This window comes from Pagrus pagrus (assembly GCF_965226575.1).
Source record: "Pagrus pagrus genome assembly, chromosome: 3".
In the NCBI taxonomy this organism is placed as follows: Eukaryota; Metazoa; Chordata; class Actinopteri; order Spariformes; family Sparidae; genus Pagrus; species Pagrus pagrus.
Genome location: NC_140187.1, coordinates 14191505 through 14217047, shown reverse-complemented (window position 1 = coordinate 14217047; position 25543 = coordinate 14191505). Strand labels below are relative to the sequence as shown.

The window sequence follows — 25543 nt, the reverse complement described above, 5'->3', positions numbered from 1 at the left end:
GAAAAAATTATAGTTCTGACTTGTAGTATAACCTCATTAACATTGTAAATATAAAAATTCTGAGTTTGAATTTCTTCGCCATAACTGCATGGTGGCCACTGAAGATGCATATTGGGATTGGGATTCAGACTTCATTCAGACACAGTAGCTAGGAAGCTCATCAATGGGCAAGTGTCTATTTTGGCAACTTAAATAAACTCACAGGTTAAGGTTGCACAGTATGTAATGTCTCCTGCTAGGGGTCCCTCAGTCAAAACAATGAAAAACAAAAGACAGTTTGATGACGTTGTAATGTAGCAAGGGGTCGTGGGAGTTGTCTTCTTCATTGTTAAAAAAACACAATTGCCAGTGGAATTCTATCTGATGTGACTCAGGCAGAAATGTTAATGGACAAGGCGAGGTATTAAAGTTTAATCCACATTATGTTAAGTAACAATCGTGACTTCCTTCCTCACTGTCTGACGCATCATGTGATGTTGCCCTGGAAGTTGCAGCGACAGGCAAGCAAATAAAACGCGCGTCAGCTTGAATGAAATTAGGGTTTCCCTGGGTTTGAAAGTTTTTGAGAACTTCTCGGATGATGTAGGTATACAATATAACAAAATTTAAAACAAAGGTCTCGTTGTTTCTAGACACTTTAATGTGGAAATGGAAATGTTATATCTTGTGCCTTTTAATCCATCTATTAATTTAATGCCATTTATCTGGGTCCAGATGTGTTATTAATGTGAATTAATGAAATCAATAGGAATTATTTATAAATGGCTGGGAAGTCCTGGAAAAATTTGATTATATCAATTAATTCAAGGCCATATCGTCCATACTGGTTTTCCAGCATACTTTCATACATTGGCCAGTATGACTATAAAACAGGTGTTACATTGCATTCGTTGTGGTATTTAAAAAAAGTCTTAAAAATTACCTTTTTAGTTTTGTGATTTTGACCTTGAACTAATCTCAAGGCTACTGAGATGCAGAGAAATGGTGCAAGGTGTGCTGAAACTGTGGTTTTCATAAAGCCTCGGTTAGAGAGTACCTGAACATGTTTGTGGTTTGTCTTTGTGTGGGTGCATGTGTGTATGAGTACAGTATGTGTTTGCTTGACACTGTGTGTGTTTGTTTGTGTCTCATGTGCACACAACACTCAGGCCCTCATTACTGTCCAGCTCTTAGTATTCTTTCCTGTGGAACAACAATCAGAGGCTTTTAGTGCAAAAGCTTTGGTGAATAATTCAGGGCTGATATTATTTGCTGTGGTTGGCAGAAACAAGACGGGCCACTAAACGACATAAATGGATTTCTTCCATGAGATCTCACAGGGAGGGGAGGAGGAGAGGTGTTGCTCGTGGTGATAGAGTATGGTCCAAGTGGTGAGGGGAGGGAAGGGATGCACTCTCTTATTTACTAATTGGTTTAGACGTTTCCTAGTAAGACACTCCCAGTTTGGGTGGGCCCGCTTCATCGCTGTCCGCAGTGTGCGTTTATAAGAGCAGACTGGCACCCCACAACCTCGCTCATGAGCCGACCCCCAAGAAATCGGGTGAGTTTGAGGAAAGATTTGCACTCATGACCATATCAGGAGCGTGTTTGTTTGCGTGTATGTTTCCGTGTGTAAAGGGGTTGGCACAATGTTGAGGAGTGTGTGTGGGTGTGTGGATGCATGCTGCCTAGCTTGAAGTCTCCTCCTTTATTTGTGTCTTCTGTCGCTATGAGAGGAAACCAGCTGTTTGGAAGAACTGAAATTGATAGAGAATTTGTGGGAGAGATCCAAGTTGTGTCATGACATGATGGCGGCTTGAACGGTTTGACTAATTTCTTATTCCATGTTAGGATTTCTAACAGATAGTGTTGGGGTCATTAACCGTCTGTATTTGGTATATTTTGTATTGTATAATATTGGTTTATTACCACTCGAAATATTAGTTTCAGGGTTAATGTTATGGTAGTTCTGTGTGCTCTTTTGTACAAAGGCGAAGACGATACTGTTTAAGTGTTGCATTAGTCAATAGACTTCTAAAAGATCGATACAGTCTGGAGCTTATGGTATATTTCAGACTAGCAGTAAAATATCTTTTCCTTATTCTCAGGTGGTTATAAAAAAGGGACTCTGACCGCATTGAAAGTGACTAAATCCGGAAGTATATCTTGTTTTTTGGGTTATGGATTAATAGATAAATTTAGTTATCTTACATATTTATTTTTTAGTAATTATCTAAATTGTTCTTTTTTAATGCTAGTGCAAGCTTTTTAAGCAGTCTTTTAGTGTACTGTGTATGTAGTAATGTAGTTGTATGCTCACATTTAAGGAATAACTTGCCTACAATCACGCAAATATGGAATGAGATATAACTACGAAAGAGATGATCCTCGATTGTACTTTCAGCAGGTCTTTGGTGGTTTTTCATCTTTTTTGTTTCAGTCACAATTTATTAACAGCTACAACTATTTATTTACAGTTTTTATAGAATGTAATTGTTAAACTCTTAACTATATTTTATTTGTAATAGAAGTCATATTTAGAGTATATTTGTATTTAAATAATATTGGTCTGCAGGTTAGAACATTCTGTTTTCATAATGTATTAATATAAAATTGCAGTCTCAGTGTTATACTGCACATTGTCTTTACCAAGAAAATGGCTTTGTGGTCAATGCTCAGCAGTGTGATCAGCATCAAGTTGCATTCTTTCAGTAATGGTGAATATATTGCTGCCCTCTATTGATTTAAACTCAGCACAGCACTTGTTTTTAGAGCTGAAACTTGGAGGAGTCGAACCACTCAAGCAAAAAAAAGATTATTTCACAGAAGAAGAAGGAAATACTTTTGTAAATGGAAAACTCCCTGAAATCCTAAGCCTGAAAAGAAGCCCAGCACTACATTAAACAGACAAGGCAAGTGCATATCATGCAGCTGTTTGGGAATTCTTTAAGCTCTCGTGCACGTTTATTTCTTCTATAGTCCACATGGAGTTGTTGTGCCTTTTTGTTGGATACACTCAGATTATATCCTGGACTACTCTCAGAAAGTTTGTCTCTTGGCTCTCCCCAGTCAAAATTAGAAGTTAGACCAGGAATGTGCTCCCATCCTCTTGCTTGGTGCATGTTTGAATGCCTCCCTTTTGCAGATGGCATGCGCCCTCTCTAGTCCTGCTCCTTAATCACCAACAAGTCACCTGAAAGCTCCTAGTGTAACCCTGCCATTGTGTACCTGTCAGGGGAGGGTGAGGCGCTATGTTGTGCGACTCTGATTACAGGATGCATGGCCGTGTGCTGCCCCAAGCAGGAGAGCTGTTTTTTTATGGGAGCAGGTGCTATTTAAGGAGGTGGCTGTGCCCTGTCGGCTCCTCGCTCCATCTGTGTCCCTACCTTATTCTTCACTGCACGGGTCTCCCCAGCATCTCTCGAGGAGGAGGAGAACGAGGGGGGAGGGGGCATGTTTGCGGGAGGGTACGCTGGTGGCCCCCGAGGGGCTCCCGGCAAGCGCAAGTCCAGTCACTGTCCTCCTGAAAACCTGCAGATCCCCAAACCGGCAGCGCCAGGAAGCGGTGTTCGGAAGAGCAGCAGCAGCGGCAGCGGCAAGATGCTGTCTATGTCATACAGCGAGAGCATCCGGAGCGGGATCAACCGCTACCACTCGGACCAGGGGCTGAATCAGCCACCGGCCAGGCCCCCCGACCAGGCTGAGCTGCAGAGACTCCGGGAACAGAGAGTTGCCGCTCAGATTAAGAACATGGAAGACTTCCTGAAGATGAATGGCCTAGCGATGGAGGAGTGTGTGTCCTATCAGACAGGCATGAAGTACAGGTAAGAGGGAGGCAAAGCTCGACAGTGACTCGGATACTCCCGAGACCTGGACAGAGAGGCTGAGAACCAGCAGGTGAGAGAAGCTTTGTGGTCGAGGGAGGTCAGGTACTTGGAGGTCTATTGAACAGGTGTGTGCCATCACACCTGTGTTTTTGTTGAGGTTGAGCTCAAAAATCCCTATTTTGCACTGTTGGTTATAGTCAGGTAGATGCCCTCATCAGAAACGGATAAGCTACTACGGTGTTTATCTGTCTTTTCTTCCTTAATATTGGTACAGTCTTCCTCTGTCCTCTGGTCAGACTGCACTCATGCAAAGGTACTGGGGCTCAGGTTTTATTTTAATCATCTAGGTCGGTGGCATATTTGCCCAACTACATGGGAAGGACAGACTGCTCCATAAGGAGTTACCTGGCCCCTTAAAATCTCATCCAGACTTCATTTCCCTTTTCCCCTTCATTACACAGATAGTCTCCCTTCTCTGGCTATGTGTTGCTGTTCACTAAAGAGACTTATGCCCCATAAAGACGAACAGAAATGACTCCTTTCTGTGTGTTCGATTTAAAACAAGGTAGATAATAATAATAAGATGATAGTAAAGTTGTAGTAATGTGTGATTTTGTGTATGATTTTGTCTTTCATAATGTTATAATATAGATTTAAATATTCATATTTAGTCTGAGTTAGTATTTTCGGAGCTTATTTTATTGTGGGAAGTCGGTGCTGATTAATACTGCATGCCTCCATGGTCAGTGAAAACCATCTCCATATTTGGTCATTTTGAATTTTCCAGATATGTGTTTTTTATCGGATGAACTGATACTCTCACACTTCCTGAGCTAAATATAGAATTTAAAATCTCATCTGAAAAAGGCTTTGTTGCATAGCTGAAAACAAGGGTGTTTTTCTTTGCTCATAAAATGTTGAAGACACAGTGCCAAAAATATTGTGATATTTGAACTGGTAATTACACCAATATGTACTTGAAAATTTTAAGGCCAAGAGTTTCTAGGTTTATGTATATATTTTATTTTACTTTATCTCCAACAATAACCTAAAGATGCACTACTAACCACCACCAGAACAAGAGAAAATTTCACATGCTAATTTGCCTACAACTCAATGACAGGAAGCCAAACAAGCTATTTTATGGACTGTTGCTGTTGGGACTGAGCCTGCAGCAGGCTGAGCGGCTGTTGAGTTGACTAATAAGGCCTGTTAAGATGATGTTGTTATTGTGGTGACATGGATAACTTTCATCACACTCAGGCTTAGCTGCTGCTGTTTTTGACCGAGATCAGTGACCAGAACATGATTATGTTTGGCTGCTGTCGCCATGTCTGGGGTGACCAAGTTTTACTGTTGTCTACAGGCAGTGTTGTATGTCACCGTCGCCGGCATGTTACCTTGCCCGTAGTTACCTCCCTGTTGTGTAAAGCTCAGTCACTGGCCCATGACGGGCTTGGGTGCAGCCTTGCGAGCATGAATGGAGAAAGGGAGTTTAATATTACAAAGAGCACGTTTCGTTATTTACTTACAAACCTCAGAGAGCCTCCTACAGTCTTATCTTCGATCAGAAGTTTTTTGTTGTCTTCTGTTCAATCTCATACATCTAGTAGCAAATCTGAGTGTGATTTCTATCATTTATTTATCGTATTGTATTTAATTATTGGTATTGGTTTACTCACAGTATTAGCTCATCTAACAGGAGGAAATCCTGCCAGGATCTGCTGGTTCTTGTATCACGATCGCCCGCAATTCTGTAATTAGTGCTGTAATTGGGTCACCAAGTACATGCAACCTCTGACTCAAACTCATCATTATTTCAGGTGTGTGGTCAGGAAGGCAGGCCAGCATTGCTACTGAGCCGCATTTAACTGTTCTTAGTACTGCCATCAAGTTTTCCCAACAAATCCAGGCAAAACATTTATATCATATACTCCCTCTCTTTTTCTTATCTTCTTGCACATTCTTTTAACTTTGTTTGTAGGCTGAGCTATAAGAACAGCTGATGTTTTTTATGTACACCGCGAGAATAGCACAAGATCTATTTCACCCATTCTAAATAGATTTAATCCACAATTACTTAAGTTTGAAATAATTCTTTATATATAAGTCTATAATAAGTCTTTTCTCTAATGCTCATGTACTAGTCCATATGAATGAGTAATAAAAGGTTCTAAGCCACCCTCCATCTTGTGAGAGTACTATTTAGTTCGTAAATATTGTGTAATTCAAATTCAGAAAAAGGATGACTTTACTTCCTTTTATGTTGCCCTTGAAACAAAATACTACTACTCAGCAGGCCCATTTGGACACCGGAAAACTTTCCCTAGTGTCCATGTCCTCCGACTGAAAGAGCCAGGCAGTGGGTAAAGGAGCCAGCTAGAGTTCAGTGAGGCGAGACAGGAAGCCTCGCCTCTCCTGTTTGAGCTATATGGGGAGTATAGATTTCTGAAGTGACTTAAAACTAATGGACATGGTAATGACCTCCACTTAGGCGTTCATACATGCAAAGCTACGCTAGACCATAAACTGTTCCTTGCTGTACAGTATGGGTCATTCTATGCAAATTTACAAAGAACTGAACAAATTCACTGAATGCTTATTTTTTTACTCATTTGGTCTGAGGAACATCCAAGAAACCTTGAGAATAATTGCAATATGTATTCTTTTTAATAGTTGTTGCATAATGTTTACAGTAATCAAATTAATAATAAATAAATATTTCTTCACCTGAACAAAGAATCTTTCATTTTCAGAAATTCTCTATCCTCTAGTTTTCTTCTTTTTTTTTTTGCAAGTATAAATGTAGTTAAAACACTTGCTTGCTAAATGTCGCTTCAGGATTTAGGATATTGCAAGGTCCTCTGATTTAAATAGAAGTTTATACATCAATTTTTTGACATGAGCTGGGATTGTTTAGGTAAGTTGGTATGTAATGCCCAGTTTGCCTTTACCAATCTTTGTGAAAAGCTTTGAATGTGCAGATGGAAACATTGTATCAGGATCCTTTGAATTAGAAAATAGGGTTTTTTTCACTGTATGTGATGAAATATACCTAAAAGTTTGATTAACTTCTTTTTTATATCATTGGTTATACAGCTTCTTACTCGTGCTTTGTTGTAGTAGTTTTCGTGAAGATGCATTAAGGAGGTTTGGCCACTAGGTGTCAGAAAAACATTGAAAACAGGCTCACCACATCATAGTCTTGCTTGGAAATGCATGTATGCTGCAGACATGGAGGAACAAGAGCATTTTTTTTTTGTATATTTTATTATTTATTATTTGCTTTCTCTTTACTTCTGAGAGAAATTTTTTTTTTCTTTCATGGTTGCTTAATATTTAATTATGTTCACCTGCACTCTGAAAGTAACAGTGAGCTAGTGTACAATGGGTTTATGAGAGCTTTCATTTCTGAAACCATCTGTCTTGTGGGGTTGATTAGAGCAATTTAGCACTTGTACAAAACTAGAAAAAGCTACAAAAGACAACAAAAGCTCTGTGAAGCTCAAACCTTGGGTGATCATTTTCTGTCATTTTAGCACTAAGACTCACTTTTATAATGCTTTGTTTCCAAAAAAGTGAAGTGCTGCAAATAATGATTATTTTCATTATCAATTAATCGGAAGATTATTTTCCTGATTAATCGCTTTTTAAAATGTGAAAACAAAATCTCCATCACAGTTTGTTAGAGCCCAATGGGATTTCTCCAGATGTTTTGTTTTGTTCAACCAAAACCAAAAGTATTCAGTTAAAATGAGATTAAAAAAAAAGAGAATTAACAAACCCTATCCATATTTGAGAAGCTGCAATTAGAGAATGACAAACATGTTGCTTGAAAACTACTAAAATAATTGCTTGCATGTTTGATAATTTTGATCATTTCAATTAATGAATTAATCAACTAATTGTTATAGATCTAATGCAAGTTAGATTTTTTTCAGTTTTTCCTTAACAGATCAAACAAAACAGCAAATGCAAATTATCTAACCCCTGGTGCACAGTTGAGGTCTGAACATTATTTGGTTTTGAAGAATATGTTTTCAAGTTGTAGAACTGCTATATACTGCATCCACTGCGTCATAATGTGATAACATGAACCCCCTTTGAGCAGTTCTGTTAATAACAGCTGATCTCCACTAGATGGTGCTGATGTTCCACATTAGCAGCAGAAGTTGAAATGTGTCCAGATGCCTCCCACTGCACTCAGTGCCATAATGCATTCACTGAACAGAGCGAGCGCATCACTCTACACTCCTACACTCTTTAACATCCTGACCAACTATTTTTAATATTTATTGGTTTCTATCAGTGTTAGTCCGGTATTGAAACTGGAGAAAAAGATGACTAAAATCTTGTGGGATAGCAGTCCATCACTGGGTGGCAGCATGGAGGACTGTATATCATCATCTTAGGATCATTGCTTCTGCCTTAAAGGATCATTCAAATTTTTTTAATGTCTTAACATCTGTCTCTCTCTTTCTTACCCACACGCTAAACCAACGTTGTTCTCTTATTTCTCATGCACAACACAACATTTTAATGAGGACATACATCTGCACTGAGCCTCTCTATACTGTTATCATATTTTTTTTCTCAATCTCAGCAGCACTGCAGCATGTGTGTCAGCCTGGGCAACTGTGATGTTTTCTTCAGGCGATCCCCTACTTCAGAGCTAAATATAGCCACAGACTCGTATCTACAGCTGCAGCTGGATACAGCTGAACGGGCTGCAGCCTAACCTGTTCATCCAGTATTTTACCTCAAGCCTACTGTCTCGCAGTCTTGCTACTTTGCTGAGAGCTCCAGAAGTGGACTTGCTCTATCTTTGGCACTAGAGTAGGAGATGATGTTTAGGTGTTTGGAGTGATATAGATTTTGTTTCCAGTGGTGACCTCTCCAGTTCCTGCTTGAGCTATCTGTGGCTGGCCTAGTCTGACAGCTTGTCAAAATGTTCTAGTCAGAAATTTTGTGTGGGCACAAGCGTTGGGGATGCAGGGGATTACACCATTCTTGTTTGTTTGGGCTGTTGATCTATTCCAATTAAAGTCTCGTGTTTATGGCAGCTCAACTAGATGTCCTCATGATCACAATTTAGGGGTCAGGGGCTTCATTATAAAAGCTTACTGAGTCTGAAATCGTATCTTATCTCAGTTCAGAATGACATTCAGGAATCTTGATACAGAAACATGTTTCATAACTGCATTTAGGAAAAAAATACGCTCTTTAGATAAGAATTTATTACAGAACCGTCCTTACAGAGAATTTCCCAAGTTAGGATGTCATAGTCCCCGTCCTAAATTCAAGTTAGGTCTTTAGTTAGGTGATTGAAAGGCTTAGCTACTGAACCATAACTGTTGGGGAAGCTAACGCTGTTGTTAGACTGTTGGAGAAAGCTTACAGTGTTGTCAGCCTTTTGGATAAGCTGACATGGTTGTCAGCCTGTTTGAGAAGTTGATAGTAATGTTAGCCTCTGTTGGGGGAGCTAAAGGTGTTGTTAGCATTTGAGAAGCTAACAGCGTTGTTAGCCTGTTGGAGAAGCTAAAACTGATGTTCGCATGCTTTGAGGGCTAACGTTGATGCTAGCCTGTTGGACTAACATTAGCCTGTTAACTTTGAATTTCATAGGCCACGTATTAATGGATATATATCCTCTCCTTCACCAACACAATTAATACCCCCGACTCACTGAAGCTAAAATTGAACGCCTGTGACCGGCCTTTTCTTGTCTGTTATATCAAGCTAGCCTGACAAGTGACATGAGACATACATTGTCATGGATACAGGTAGTGTCATGTACATTCTTAACACAGATACAGAGAAGACAGTACAGGTGCTAAATTGAAGAATTGAGTTGGCAGTTCTAGTTAGGATTCCTTAAATTAAATTACCTGGACTGAGATAACCGAGGACACAACTATGAATTCAGGAATTGCTTCTGTAATAGCAAGTCAGGATGTTTCCTATCTTTTGAAAGTAAATTTAAGATCTAGATTCCTGAATTGGGCATGTGTATAGTTTCACCTTGGATTATTCTATGAATTAGTGTCATTGGTTGTTCTCTTTACTGGTTACTACTGATTTACAACCTTGCAGCTTTCTGATTCGTAAGCCTTTGTATTTGCTTGTATTACACCATATTTTTACTTTGATGTCTCTGATTTATGTCAAGAAGCGCAGACATGGACTTCACGGGGGGTGTGGCCTTGTCACTACTGTTGTTTTCTCTTGCTTTTATTTGACAACTTTAATTCAAATATTGAGACATAAAAGCCTTTCAAGTGATGCTCCTTCCAGTGATCCAATTTCTATACTTAAAACTGATATCATTTGTTTGATGGTAATTACGCTTTTTTGTATTAATTCTTTTTTAATTCAGCAATTGTTGATTTCCTATGTGTAACACAGGCCCTATTGTCCAAATGTAAATGGTGAGAACATACCTGTTCTCTCCTTCATCGTGCTGCTGAGTGTTTGCTGGAAGCAGTTTTTTGGACGTGTTGTTTTTAATGAAGCCTGACTGGTCATGCTTTACACCTATGTTAACATCACACGCGCCTTTCTGCATCAACCGTGTGTTTTTTCTTTGTGTCTTAATGCGTGTGTGTTTGTCTGTGTGCACAGTAGTGTGTGTGTCACTGGAAGCTGCAGGGTGAATGCTCTCTACTTTATGAATACCCAGTAGTGACAGGAGGTAGGAGGCCCTCTCCACTGTCCCCAGCCTTTTAGACACTCAGGCTTTAAAATTGTGCCGTTGTCGCTTTGGATCCCATAAAGTTGTTACTTAACAACATTCAGCAGACATTTCCTAAACTGTCAGCTTTCATCTCCGAAATTTTTTTTGAAGTTTTGCTTGTTTAAAACTTCTCCCAGGGCAATGTCTTTTGCTTTCCTCTTCTCTTGAACTTCTCATTGAACACCAGAGTGTGCTGCCTCTGTATTTAATGTGTCGGGAATCCTACTGTGATTTATTTTTCTGTCTCTGATGTCACTTCCATAATAAATAACAATAGATCTTTAGACAACAGAGAGAGTATGATGGATGTAAATCTTAAGATGTAGTAAAGTGTTACTCTGTAGGATGCGGTTAGGGAATACTAGGTCAAAAGGGTTTTCATTCGCAAGTCTAAGGCTATCCTGGTGAACAGGGAACACTAACAGAAGCTTTTAGTACATTTCTGTGGTTTTGGGGCACTCTTGCAAATTTAATGTTGAGGGGAGTTTGCTTTTAAACGCTTTACTGATCTCTCAGAAATTCAGAAAAAGCAGGTCCTGCCTTTGTTCAATGCAGGTGTTGCTGTACTCCTATGATATAAAACCCAGATAACGTTCAAAATTGTTGTTTTTCTTTATCATTAAACCTATCATATTATCTTTTGTAGCTTTGTCGTGCATTTGCTTGAAAACTTTGTTGTAGCTTTTTTCTACATTTGTCATGCTCTGTTAATCCTTTTGATTCTTTTATGGTCCCATTTGTATTTGTTTAGTCATTGAGAAAACACTTTATCCACTCTGGCTGAATTCACTTCTCCTGAAGTACAGTTTTGACCCAATTTCTTAATGTACCAAAAAAACTTTTTCTTGTGCATTTTCTGTGTTTTTATCTTTGTCCAGATTACCTTTTTAGTTTTCGCTGTTAAGGTGCAACATTTATGTTTACTGTGGTCTGCTTGCCGCAACCTTTGAGGCTGAAAAGTGACGCAGAGGCACCAAAAACTGCAGCTCCATGAAAAGCCACTTGAGGCTGGCTCTAAAAGCAAGCCAATCCCCTCAGACTCCCATATTAAAATCCCCAGCTTATCAGCAGAAATAAACAAGTTTACAGCCCAGTACGAAAATGGTTTTGTTCTCTATAGCTAAATACTCCATTTGAATTATATTAAGGCTTAAAGTTATGTATAAGTAATGGTGTGGGCGTTTTGATTGACAGCTAGGCGCAATCTGTTTAGCAGCCAGGGTTCATTCAGCCCAGCTCAACTCCACCCATGCTCCACATCTCTGCCCATTCTTTGGATTAACCAGCTGCAGGGATGTAATGAGAACGAAGCCTTCGAGGCTTTCGTCATGTGAAAGTGGGCTGGTTTCATCATACGACACCAGGCAAAAGGTTGGAACTGGTCTGACCTCTCAGAAGTCTCGGTCAGGGATTTACTAACGGCAGTCTGACCACATGAAAGAGCAGCTTTTTGTCAATGTGTTATATTGGTCGAGGCTATTCAGGGACACAGAATCAGTAACCGAGGAGAAAAAGCAAGATTTCATAATCTTGGTTTAACCCCTTTTAATATTGTTGACATGGCATTACCATCAAAAGCTTAAGCCAACATAGCATTTGCTATCAAGTGATACATCTGTAAACTACAAACAAAACTCATTACATCATAATCAGTGTCACATGTGAAACATGTATGTAACGCTGTGATCCCACCCTCCACACTGAAGTTATAGTGCAGAAACGAGTGATGGGGGCAGAGTGGCTGAGACAGAGACACCATTCACCCTATTACAAGACACTGTACCATCTACATGATTTTGAAGCTGTTATTTTAAGGTAAAATAAAAGTTACAGACAATTGCTTCAAAGATGTTGCAATGCTTTCTGTAGATTTTTGAAAACATGGCTGTTGTGTCATGAATTTTTTTCAAAGGTTGTAGATTGCAACCATTCTGTAGAAACTCAAGAGTAATGCAAAAAGCCCCCTATAGAGCCAGTTTTTGGTCTGTTGGTTCTGGGCTACTGTAGAAACCTGGCCATGCAACATGGCAGACTATGTGGAATAGTACCCACCCCCCTGGTAGATATGAAAGGTAAGGTAATGAAAACACAGTGATTCGTAGTTTCTGGTGATTATACACTAATGAAACATACTTTTGAAAATTGTATTCCATTTCTGCCATTAGCTCCCCCTACATCCTACACACTGGACCTTTAAGGCTGTTGGTTCTCTAGCAGGTCCTTTTTAACCAGTATTTTCTTGAAACAGTCTTGGCCAGGGCTCTAACAGCAAGCAGCCACATCTTTCCACTGAAAGGTGCGCAATAGAAAATATTTCTGCTTAGCAACGCTTCCTTGTATAAACATTCCCTTCCCTGACAAATGCACACAGGCAGGCAAGAGGATCCTCCGTTGACCAGGACAGATTATTCTGCTTCCTCCATTCACACTCTCTTCCTTCAGATTAGCGAGGGACCGTGTAACTCAGCCCTGTTTGGTTTAAGGACACCTTGTTACACAAGCTAGCAGTGAGGCTGAAATCCCCACATGGCTGTGAGATCACTGCTGTTTTGTAATGGTTAACATATTTACATAAACCCACAATGTGTATTTACTTCATTGCACACTGTATAAGAGACACATTTTTATTAGATACACATTATGAACATGGCAAATACGCTGTTTCTTGTCACCATTTTTTCACATTTAAAATGACACAATTAGTTTTATTACAGATAATTTTAGCTTAAACCAAAATGCATCGTAATGACTTTATATTACATAAGAACAGGGTTTCCCTGCCCTCTATTTTTGATTGTCTCAGCTCTCCTGCTCGGTTAGATGTGTCAGAGGGGACAGCTGAAACGACAGCTCCTCCTGAGCCCTGCTGTCTGCTGGGAATCTGTCACATTCACTGGAGAGTTAATAATTGCAGCACTCGCTGCTCACAGATGTGACCTACGTCTCTCTTTCCTCAGGAATTCCCAGAATCACGGAGATAGTATTTAACCTTAGCTGAAAGCCACATTTTCTGCTGTCTTTCTATTTATATATCAGCTATTTAAAATCTTGTTTACCACTGCGATCATTCAGGTCAAGTACAGACACAAAACAAAAACACTCATGGTTAAATACCTATGCAGTATATAACATTTTTCCAATATATTTTGTGCTTAAGTTAATTGCATCCTCATTATAGTGATGCAGCAGTCGGCCATTATAAATGTTTAGACACAGCCTGAGGTTGCATTAAGCTGCTAGAAAAGCATTACCACATCTGTCGATCAACACTGTCAATCTGTCTGACCTCACATCACTTTCCATTAACTCTCTTAAGCCCTTTCACCCACTCCCTCACTGAAACACACATGCACACACGCACTCCTCATCTTCGCCACCCAATCTCAAGGACGCCATCCTTTTCACTCAGTTACTTGAATCCTTGCTAACGCTGTTCAATTAAACCTACAGTAAGTGGAACTTAAACCTCCGTTGGACAGCTGGCCAACAGTTACACATGATACATCTGTGGTCATTCTCTACGGCGCTAACAATCACTGCCAGTCACAAATGACATTGTCCTGGCCTGATGCCTGTGGATAATCTTTCTTAAGTTGACAGTGAGAGATGACTGCAGTTGAAAGCTGGGCTGGAGGGAGAAGAAGCAGTCGAACTATAGCAGTAAACAGCATAGGTTATTCTGTTTATCCAGCTTTGGACTCACTGCTTTAAGATGTAATAGCCGTGTTTAATTGCAGATTTCAAAGGAATCCTTATCACAGGATCTATGCAGCAGTCCCTACAGAGAGCCTGCTAAACTAGCTTAGACAGATCAGGCCTAGCACCCCGCAGCAACTCGCGATGTGCCAATCCCAGCTCAAGGGAGGTATCCACACTGCCCCTGAGAGCAAATTAGTACCTCTGGGTAGAGGAATGACAAATATTGGAGTCTTTTCCCCTTTCAGTGGCTTAGGGGCATTCTTTGTATTTTGTCCAGGCTCACTGTGTAGAATTGATTCCGAGAGCTGGTGCCTATTTTTAGAGTTAATGCTGCCGTTGTGGTGAGAGATCACTGCTCACGACTGTACCCCACAGTACTTCAGTGGTCAGAGTAGTTTCTAACACTCTGTCGATTACTGTAGCCTCCCATCTTTGCCACTGAGCTCCTTAGCTGCAGTTTGTGAACGCTCCTGCACGGCAAGGAAGGACTACTGAGGCTTCATTATGGTATGGCGTCATTGATTGCCAACACTTCTCCCCAGTCAAGGCTGCAAGGATTAGAAGAGCAAAATCAATTTTATTTTTTATTTAATGGTGTGTATGTGTGTGTGTCTATATGTGTGCTGCTGTCTTTCCTGGTATTGGCAATAAGGGATGTAGGATTGTCAATAAGCGTGTCCATAGCTTCTGTGCGCTTGTGTTTTACAGCTGTGGGGCTACATGGTGAATGTGAATCTAAACATTGTTGTCTTCAAGTCTTTTATTTTTTCTTCTGCGCACTCCCGAAAAGGAGCGTTGTTGGTATTTGTGAATTTTATTTTGCTGTAGTCGTGATCAGAGAAACACGCATGTTCTGCTGTGTATCTTCAGCTTCTCTCTCCTCTTCCTCCCCCGCACGTTGAATGAAGTGCAGGGCCCTATCAGGACTCTGCTTTCACTCACAGTGATTGAGTGTCTGAGAGGGGTTTTAGCAGCTCAGTAGATTTTTGGATAGCCACAAATCAGGCACTTAATCAAAGCAAGGAGACGAGGGCCATGACACAAGAGGTGGACATTGTACTAATATGTGGGAGGAGATGGATTTCTTTTCTCTACAATGAGATTGTGCTCAGCACCACTATCTAACAACCAGCTACTGAGTCCAGCACTAACAAAGGGAACTGATAGGATTTGGTTGTCAGGTATTGTTCACTTCTTTCCCTCTGCATTGATACAAAAATTACTTTTTATCGTGAAAGAACAGTCATGCATCGGGTTGAGCAATTCTGAGTCACGCCACTGTGTTCACCCTGAACACAATGCCACTAATTAGCAATTTAACAGAGACACTCTAAGGCATTATGTAAAGATCAGAGTTTCTTATTTTTAGTTCTGCATTCTTTATGACTGATTTATCTTGTGACTCACCATGAATAGAGGTTCATTCCAAATCTGCTCTAGCAGACTGAATGAACACAAAGCAGCTCATAGTTCAGGCCAGTATTCGCTCAGAAAAAATCCCGATTAAAGTGCGCATTTAATGTGAAAGTGATCATAAATGTGTCAGCATTTGTTCAGACTGACTTTGACTCAGGGTTCACGTGCAGGCCAGGAGAGAAGGCATCATCTGCAGTGCAATCTGTCGTGTCATGCAAGTGAAAACTCAAGTAATGAAATAAACATAGAGGTACTTTATGTCGCACAGATGAGAGACCTTCCCTTCAGCAATGGCATGAGTGCAGTGCAGGAGTGTTACATGTTCAGTCGCACAAGGTCGTAGGTTTTTAACTAAAGAGATATAAAAGGTTTTACTAATCTGTGAGACAGTGAGCGCCTGCTAACATTGTGATTTCTTTAAGAGAACCATACATGTCATCATGCACAGATAACATGTCAGTCATCTTTAATGATCGTCTCTTCTGTTTATCTGCTCTTTCGGTCCCTTTATTGTTTTCCAGATATAGTCAAAGGGAAATGAAAGGCATGCTGTCAGTCTGAAGAAAGTTGGCAGATGTGCCTGTTTTAAATTATTAAATCATAGTAAGTGTGACAGGCATGGTTTATTGGATTGAGTATATTTGTGGCTCACTCTGTTGGCATATATTTGTGGCAGTTTATAGCTTCTAGTGTGTTTATTAAATAGAAGGCTTTGCTGCATGTGAGGTTGTGTAATTTTCTTATTTTTAGACGTTTTACTGGACCGTTACAGTGAATAAAGATAATGAATGCAGTGTGGTTTTCATGTGAAAAATGGTTGTCCTATAGATTAATTTAAATGACGGATCACTAGTCTGTCAGATGATGCATGCCCGTATTGATTACCATCTTGCATTGAAAGCCAGTCAATAAATGTGTAGATTCTCAGATGGAAATAAATCAAGGGTCAACACAGGACTTATATGGTGTAGTAATGACAAGAAATCAGTCAATCATATGGTTTCAGTAGCCATGTAAAGCCGTGGCAGGACAGTAAAAGCCAAAAATATAGTGTAGGAAGGAGGTTGTATCTAAATAAATATATATTATTGTACCCCCCATTTTGTTGGCATGTGTTCCCATTTCTACCTGGGGCTATGGGATTTTTGTCAGCCTTATTAGGTGGGCTCAGAATGGATCACAAGACTGACACTGTATCTGTGCTGCCTGAGCTCGTGTCTCTGGCCTCTCCCACTGTCAGGGGGTTGGGATTGCAGCATCACATTTCCACAGCATGAGTGCATAGACCATACCCTGTGGTAAAGGGACGTCAGGTCAGACGGGTGATCGTGGAGGGCATCGCATCAGCAGTAAATGTGTTCCACATCACTCTGACACAAAGTTTAGGACATAACCCTAAAATGTTCCAAACAACTGCTATCCCTGACATGAACATGGATGATTCAACTTGGACTAGTTGACACTGGATAACTGTAGGGATAAATATTGTCCATAAAGTTTTGCATCTACTATAAGAGCCATTTAAGACTGCAAAAAATTGTAGAATTGAAATTCTAAAACTAGAATGGCACTTGGTAGAGCGCATACCTCCACCAAGACCCAACAGTCCCCTTTAATTCGATCAAGCCTGATCTAATATCAAACTCACTCAGTTGTACTCACTCATAGATGCCAGCTACCTAAATATGCCATCAAAATCATCTATTATTCCCTGAGAATCTAACAAAAAAAGTCAAAAAAAACTAATCCAGCAATGTAAAAGAAAAGGTAATGGGGTTTCTACTGGGCTAATACCCATCCTTCATCTAAGTTTTGTGGAAATCCGTCAGTAGATTTTTTTTTAATCCTGCTGACCAACCAACCAACCAACCAACCAACCAACCAAAAAAACGGACATGGGTGAAAATATAACCTCCAAATCGTATTTAAAATGCTGCTGGCACCCTAGTGGCAGGTGGTTGCACAACATCTTAGCAACAGTTAGACGGCATTGTTAATATTACTAACGGATGCTCATTTTTTATAAAGCAACATTTGACTCTTAAGACATGACATTTCAGTGCATAATGTCCAGATGTAATTCAAATGTGTACGTTAATAAAATAATGATAACTACTATATCTGGTGCAGACTAGTGAGGGCAGCAACCTAAACAACTGGCCAACTAGTCGTGCACATCCCAAGCAAAGAGCCCATCGATCTTGCCTTCGTGTTGCTTCTGCTATTGCTGTTGAGATTGATATGCAGTCATAAATTCAATACAATGTCAGTACCAGGGGATCCCCTTTAAACTCAAACTCACTTTGTCTTTGTTAGAAGAGGGAGCATTCGAAAAGGTCGTCTTGAGCTCAGCTTCTCCGCCCTTTGCTCACAGTGTGAAATTTAAATCAGATTTCAGTTGAATTAAAGCACCTTTCCCCTCAGGGTTCTATTTAAGTCTAGGAGAGCAAAAGGTCATAGCTCCAAGAATAGGGCTGTCAGTTCGCAGCAGCCTGTTTGCTGAATTCCTTTGATGGAGGTCGCTTCCTCCACTGCTTTTCTATACATGTCTCCTCCTGATGGCATCTCTTTTAATTATCTCCCTGGCACACTAGCTGGTCCACTCAGATAAGCTTCAGTATTATATTACTGGGAGCATGTGTCTCATCTACTGTCTCTTCAATCTGCAGCCACTGTTGCGTTGAATCCAATTACTGTGGTGTTTACTTTCAACCCCCGGCCATTATCATATTTTAACTGTTCACGCTTACCTGCGCTGACTCAGAATGCTTTTATTGCTCATCAGATCTGATAACAGGTGTTACACAGTACTATGCAGGAGATGCATACTGCTACCTTAATTATTTCTTTGCTCAGTGTAAGAAAATACAAGATTAAATAATTTCTTTTAATTACTTACAGTTTTATAGTCAAAAGCCAAGGAATAAAATCGGTATAGATAAAAACGCAGTGTCTCAGTTATGTCTTTGACAGCCCTGCCTTCGACATACATTGTCACAGATAAAGTTACATAATGAATATTTCATGGGCAGTTGAACAGACCCACGTGAGAGCCCCTTCTCTGGGACCATCGTCAATTGCAAAGTCCTGACCGAACACTGAACACTCAGCTTCCCTCCTTTTCTTCTGACAGAATAAACTATATTAAATCACACTGCAGGGCAACATACGATAAAGAAGAGCACAAAAACATGCACTACCCTTTTCTTCAGAGCGCTGCTGTGAACACAACAGATTTGCCTTGCTCTCTCACGCTGCCATAGCTCTCCGCATATTCCTCCTCGTGGCTTTTCTTCATATCCCTCCTACCACATTCCCTCCCTCCTTCTCTCCCTCCCTCTCTCTCTCTCTCTCCCTTTCTCTCTCTCTCTCTCTCTCCCCCTCTCTCTCCTCCCATCTCTTGCCTGTGTGCACTGTGCTGCTTTACGCTGAGCACAAGGCATACAGATGTAAGTTTAATCCAGGCAACGGTCAGAGCTGGGACGTGACTATGAGGTTGCCCTTTTCCTAACATGCAGTAGTATTCAGTAGTATATTCAGCAGCCGGTGCAACTGTCAAGGCGGATTCAAGAAGAGGAGATGAAAACCTCCTGGAACTGTGTGTTCGTGTTTTATTCTCACCATCTCTTTGTGTGGATTTATTCGTTTCCACTCTTAATGCTTGGCACCGAGAAGTGTTATCTCTAGCACTGAGCTCAGCTTTTTAAAGGAAATTGCAAGACTCTAAATCTGCCTGTCAGCCTCTGATGATTCTCTGATTTATTGATAAAGCGAGAGGGGGACACCCAGATGAATCGAGGGAAAACTTGCAGAGGGGGATTCAAACAAGCTCTGCTCATTTTGGACTTTGCTTTGCAAAAGATTTTGTTTTTTCTTTAGTTTGTTGCTTTGTACCTTTGTATCTGAAGTCCGCAGTGATTGCACATTAGTTTCTCAAACCAGGCTGAGGCACAGACGCTGTAATGTTGTGCTTGTATTTGGACTTCCTTTGAGAGGACTTTGTTTTCCACCTGATCTGCCATCCTTCACTCTTTGAGTACATTCTGATCTGCCATCCCACCCTTCTGCCCCCCTTTTTTTTTTTACTGAACATTGTGAGCTGGTCAGTCAGTTCGGCGACTGGGCAGTGATTTCTAACGGATGCACACTGTGTGTGAGGCTGATTTCAGAGTAGTTGCCTCCTACAGACTGAACTATCTCACGCTCTGCAGACGACCCACGGACTTTTCCACCTCTGGGATTTTGCTCTACCTGATTTAGCCAGAGGAGAGTTTTAATCAAGAGTATCTGAATTGGGACAGCCGGCCAAAAGCCAGGATGCAGGTCTCGTTAGTGTGCACGGACCACCGTGGGGGCGTGAGCCGCAACACGGAGGACCGGCTAAACCGACAGAACGCCAACAGCCCAAACACAGGCACTCGCAGCAAGTTCAGAGCAGTGGCGATGGTGGCTCGCAGTCTGGGACAGCTCTCTGTTCAGAGTGTGCCGTCTTCCAGCGAGCAAAGCATGAAGACTGGCATGAAGTATAGGTAGGGCATATCTTGAGTGGAAGCTGGTAGCTGTAAATTTGGCCCCAAAGCTTTCAGACTTATAAAATGTTTGAGTGGATCTTTAACTGCAGGATTTTTCTCCTCCTGCGAAAGTAGATTTAGAATAATGACCATCAAATTCTTTGGCTCAGGCTACATTACATGAAGGAGAAGACGATAAATTTTCCATTTTTGTATTGCCAGTTTTTCTTCTTACTCCTTCCTGTAAGAACTGCCAACCCCCACCTGTTTAAGATTGATTACAGTTAAGAGACGTGCTTCACTGTGACAGAAAAAAATTAACCTCCCCAAACTTTTATTTACCATAAATTTTTCACAAGTGGGACCTTTTTAAAACAGGATAGAGAAAAGTTTCTAAATTTATCTGATCTTTGTACATGATTGGTAAAACTAAGAGGTCGGCATTTAATTAACATTAAATTGGTGGCCATTGAAGTCTAATCCGTTCTGTGCACGAGTGACAAATAAGCACCATAAACAAACTACAGTAAGCTGCATTCAATCAGCTGTTAAGGGAAAACTAATTAGTATTTTCCCAGATTAGTCTGCTAAGTGCAAAAATACCATGATTATAAAACAGCATTTTTATGATTTGTATACTTTACACAAATCCCTCAGTTTTGAACCCTTATAATGTGGGTTTATGTTGATAATTATCTCTGCAAATCCTTCTGTTGAATTTAGAAACAGAAATATAACTAACTAATCAGATATTTTTTGATTATTGAAGCAAAAAGCTATATGAACATGCCTTGAAAACAAGCACTTTGCATGATAGCTTTTGCCCACAACGTTGTAGGTTGACATGAAGCTGCATTGAATATTTATGCCATCCCTTCAATCAGCTGATTACCGATTACTGGTCTATTGTAGTATTTAAAGTTCTGTTGCTTTTGTGGATGAAAGGGTTACTATTTTATTGAAGGGATATTTATTTTGCCTGTGTGTGTGTGTGTGTGTGTGTGTGTGTGTGTGTGTGTGTGTGTGTGTGTGCAGAAACCCCCAAGAGACATGACGACTAATGACCGCCTTTTATCTAGCATTCCCCATATTAAACGTGTAGGCAAAGGTTTATTTGCAGAAGAGCATTGATAACAAAATGCAATTGTCTTCTAGTTGTGTGGTGAATTATTCGAATTATTCCCGCTTTTACACGAGGGCTGAGAAGGGAGCAGATTATGAAGGAAAACATCTTTAAGTGCATATTGGAGCACTGAGGGGAACAGGAGTGAACGACAAACTGAACAGCAGAGGAGGTACACAAAATCTGTAGGCAGTGTTGGTGAGAGAATGAGTTCACATTACTTTTCAGCGTGGTAAGTTAGAGCACATTCTGATCTGCAGCAAGCTGGCTATTAATGTAATGTATCTGCTTAGTATCGCAGGCGTCATTCAGCCTGTCGGGAATTATTTTGCGATAATGACCTGCTCTCTCACTCTGTTTTCCCACCTGTCACTCAACTGCTCACCAAAGATGGTTGCTTGACATCAAATATTGATTTAAAATGACAAGCTTTCACTAAAAACCTGCATCCATTGAATACATCTACTAGCAGCTTATTGTGAAGATGTATATAACTGAGTCTTCCAGGTTTTTAACTATGGTTTAATTAACAAATTGTTACCAACGCATACTGTATATTTTATGTTGCTAGATTTTGTGGTACAAAATGAATGTTATTTATGGTTCTTAGCTACGGCTGCATTACAATGAAGTACGGTAGTGCTGCAGAGATGCCCTTGCCTACAAATCTTGTTCTCCAGATGTAAAAAAACAGTTTGTTTGGTAAAGCCCCCAACACGTCACATCATCATGATGTTAATACTCTTGTCATTGAAGATGAAAATTGTGATGCAAACATGAATCATATTATTTTGTTTTATTTTATTTTATTTTATTTATTAATTTATTTTTACCATATTGTGCAGCCTTAGATTGAACACACTTTTTGGCTGCAGAGTGATATTACTCATTTTATCTTGCTGTGGTGGTAATGTTCCTACTGTGGTGGTCCACCACTCCTAAATAAATGTAGAGGAAACACTGGATTTAATGTACAGATATCAGTTTCTGTAGTGATACTAAAAGTGCAGCAAAAATCTCACACTATAGAGGCTGATGAAGAGCCGTCATTAAGATCTTCTAAGCTGTTCTTATGTTTTGAATATATTTAGCACTAATGTATTCTACTCTTTTACTTTGCAGGATCATCATAAGTACTGTGTTCTTTATAGGATTGTCAGTTGTCAAGTTGTAAATGACATAATTTCAGGTTGAACTGTTAAAAGTTTTTCAAGACCCAAACCTTCAGAAGAGAAACTGCAAGGTGATGTCTTTCAAGAAGAATCTGTTTTTTGAATATTAGACAGAATTAAGATCAGGCGTTGATTTGAGGAAACACATTACCCATCGTCAGTGCTGCCGAAGGCACGTCACAATCGTTTTCATCTGATTCGCTAGCGGCAGCCTCGCCACGTTGGCACACTGTCATTATTGAGGGTAATGATATTGAATGAGTAAAATCATTTTCAGCTCGCGGGGCCAGCGGCTGTTTGTGTTCTGCGCTTCCGCGGCGTAGTCCAGAGCACATAACTGGCTCTGTGTTTGTGTGTCTGATGTAAACTGAAGGTAATGCAGGCCTAAATGCAGCGTGAGGCTCTGAGATGCATGCACCGAGGGCACAACATAGTGTTTTGTGAGATGCGAATGAAAGGGGAGGAAGAAAAGAGTGAAAGAAAACAAAGAAGAGAGTGCTAAGGTTAATGCTAGTGAAGGCACTATGCCCAAGAGGAAGTACAGTAGGCTGGAGTGATCTGTGCTCATGTCACTGTGTATCTTTCAACGTGCCTTGGAGTCGAAGCTCGCAAGCCCTTTAACATGGCCGCTCACTTCCCCTTCCACCCTTGAGCACAAGATATTTTTCTTTGTTAAAATCAGCTTTTCATTTTGACAGCTGAAGACTTTAGTGGTTTTATAACTGTTCCCCAGAAGAATACGGCTTATCCTCCAACAAAACTTTCCACGATTATCCTCACTGGCAGAATAGGAGTGTGAAATTCAGATCAGGCTCATTTGAATACAGCCCTCTCTGTTTTCTTGAATGGCAGCCTTGAGCTTGAATCAAGACTGTCGGCGTACACATGGGCAAGGACGTGGGTTATGTTGGAAAGGACCTCCGCTACAAGGCCAAGGATCTCATCAGAATGAGCGTATTTTCAAGGTACGCAGGGATTCAGCAGCTTCACCACAGACTGATCCACTCGGTAATGTGACACTGGGCCTGCATGACATGACTGGTTAAAATCATCAAGCTCGAATGTGAGAGCCTGCACCTCCTCCAAGGAATGATTAAATGGCTTCAGTCAGGACTGAATTAATGATGCACACAAAATGGCTTATGATTATGTAAAGTAGTCCAGCTCAGGGAATGGAAGAATATCTGTGAGATTGGGAAGGCAGTGCAGGTGAGTCAATCCCATAAAGCCTCTGCTTTTCACAGTCCGGTTATCAGCTCTTCTCCCAAGCAACCAAGCCTAGGAAGGGGTCTTGCGGGAATGACTCACTTTTACAAGAGCCATTTTTATTTGCTTAGGCGTGGCCAATAAACTGCTGCAAAGTAATGCTGAGGTGATGACTTTGAATATCACTTTCCGTTTGGACTGCCATTTTTGTGCAGACTAAATAGAAGAGCTCTCTCTAAACTGCTGTGGATAACATTTATGCTCTAGGAGGATATTTTTCGTCATTGTTCTTGTTATTTCTGCTGTGTTGCACTCAGTATCTTTTACTGCAGTGGCTAAGTAAATCAGAGCTGCCTCACCTCCCACCCTGGTGTAAATCTACAAGTAAACTCGCTGCAGCCCAGACTGTCAGTACAATTCCTCACATCTCTGGAGGTCCACTTTGGGTTGTAAAGTTGACAGTGAGTCACAGCCGCAGTAAATAGCTGCTGGCAGGGTTGTGTAAGCGGATGGCATTTAAATCCCACCACCATGTTGTGTGAAGTTGTGATTTATCATTGTCAAAGTCAGAGATATGATGCTACTTAAAAAAGGTCGTCCCACCAGCTCTGTTTTCATTTAGTGCACCTTGAAGTTATTTGATGTAGCAGATGGCAGAATTTATGAAGACAGACTGGGAGGAGGATGTTAAAGATTTACAAACGGAACATGTACACATCAATTATTAGCGTATAGGTTCAATGTTTCCTTTAAGTATTACGAGCTGTAATTACAGAAAAGGAATTAGTGCTCAACTATGGGAACGTTCTGGTCCAATTTTCTAAGATGGATGAATCCAAGCATCGTCATTTTTCTAATGTTTTCTCACACAAATGCAAAAGGCATGCATCGCTCAGGCTCGGGTGACAAAAAGCTGTGGGTGTGAGATTTGGGGCGTCGTGAGTGTGGGTGCATGCTGGGACGTTTTCCTGCGTTCTGAGGGCTCTTCTTCATCAGGGAGCCAGCTTTCCACAGCCTGCACTCCCCCTTGAAATATGAATCATAAATAGACCGTGGTAGTGGTAGAACAGAACACACACGCAGCACTACACTTTGGCCACTCTAATGTAAATACGAAGACTCATCCACACTGCGCAGATTTCAGGCCACTGCAGCCACTTAGGTACCATCTAAAACGCGCGCAGAACATACACCATCTGTTTGCTCTGGGCATGTGGAGGGAAATTGCCAAACGGTGGCATGGTTCATTTATTGATGTAGGCTTGTGTTTCACTGTATGCACTGAGGGTTTGTCTGTGTTGGTGTATAAGAAAGCTAGTGATGTGGGGCGGGGGTTGTTGTGGAATATTTTGCCTATGTTTCTATAAGTGTGTCTGCATGTGAGAGACACTTGTGTTATGTTGAAGGAGAAAATGAAGACAGCTGTTCTTTCTCTGCCTCACTGATAGAGTTTAATTAGAGCCTCTGTGTGTGTGTGTGTGTGTGTTAGCGCCACTCATTCCTCTCCATGTTATTTTCTGAAATGCTCTAGAAATAGCCATGATTTATTAATTCTAAGAAGAGGCAAGACCTTTATCCACTCAGTATCTGCTTTGTAGTCAGTTTATACTGTTTCATAATGTGTGTGTGTGTGTGTGTGTGTGTGCAGGAATTTAACTGTTTGCATTGCTGCTTCCCTCAAGGGTTACACATAATTGTTGGGCTCAGTTTAGCATGCTAAAACACAGATGCAGTCTGAAGTTTGGAGTAAGAGTGGGAGCAGTGAATCAACAGACTTGTTTCTGACAATTAAATTTGTATTCAGCTTTTCTTTCTGCATGAGAAGCATTGGAACTGCATGTTACGTAATGCGTAAGGCGCAGTGATTGAGGACAAAT

The 25543-nt window shown here is 40.6% G+C and overlaps 1 protein-coding gene across 5 annotated transcripts in view; it reads left to right on the top strand.

Annotated features, from left to right (window-relative positions):
* kcnab2a (potassium voltage-gated channel subfamily A regulatory beta subunit 2a) overlaps positions 1–25543 on the top strand; it is a 92522-nt gene that overhangs the window by 38142 nt on the left and 28837 nt on the right. Inside the window, exon 1 of one of the 5 annotated variants that reach the window (XM_084349218.1) lies at positions 19107–20183. The exons of 3 other annotated variants lie outside the window; for them this stretch is intronic. In XM_084349218.1, the coding sequence (XP_084205344.1) occupies positions 19972–20183 (212 nt within the window). In that variant the 5' untranslated portion in view covers positions 19107–19971. Of the gene's footprint in view, positions 1–19106; positions 20184–25543 lie in introns of those variants that run through there. One more of the 5 variants, XM_084349214.1, reaches the window with a different exon arrangement.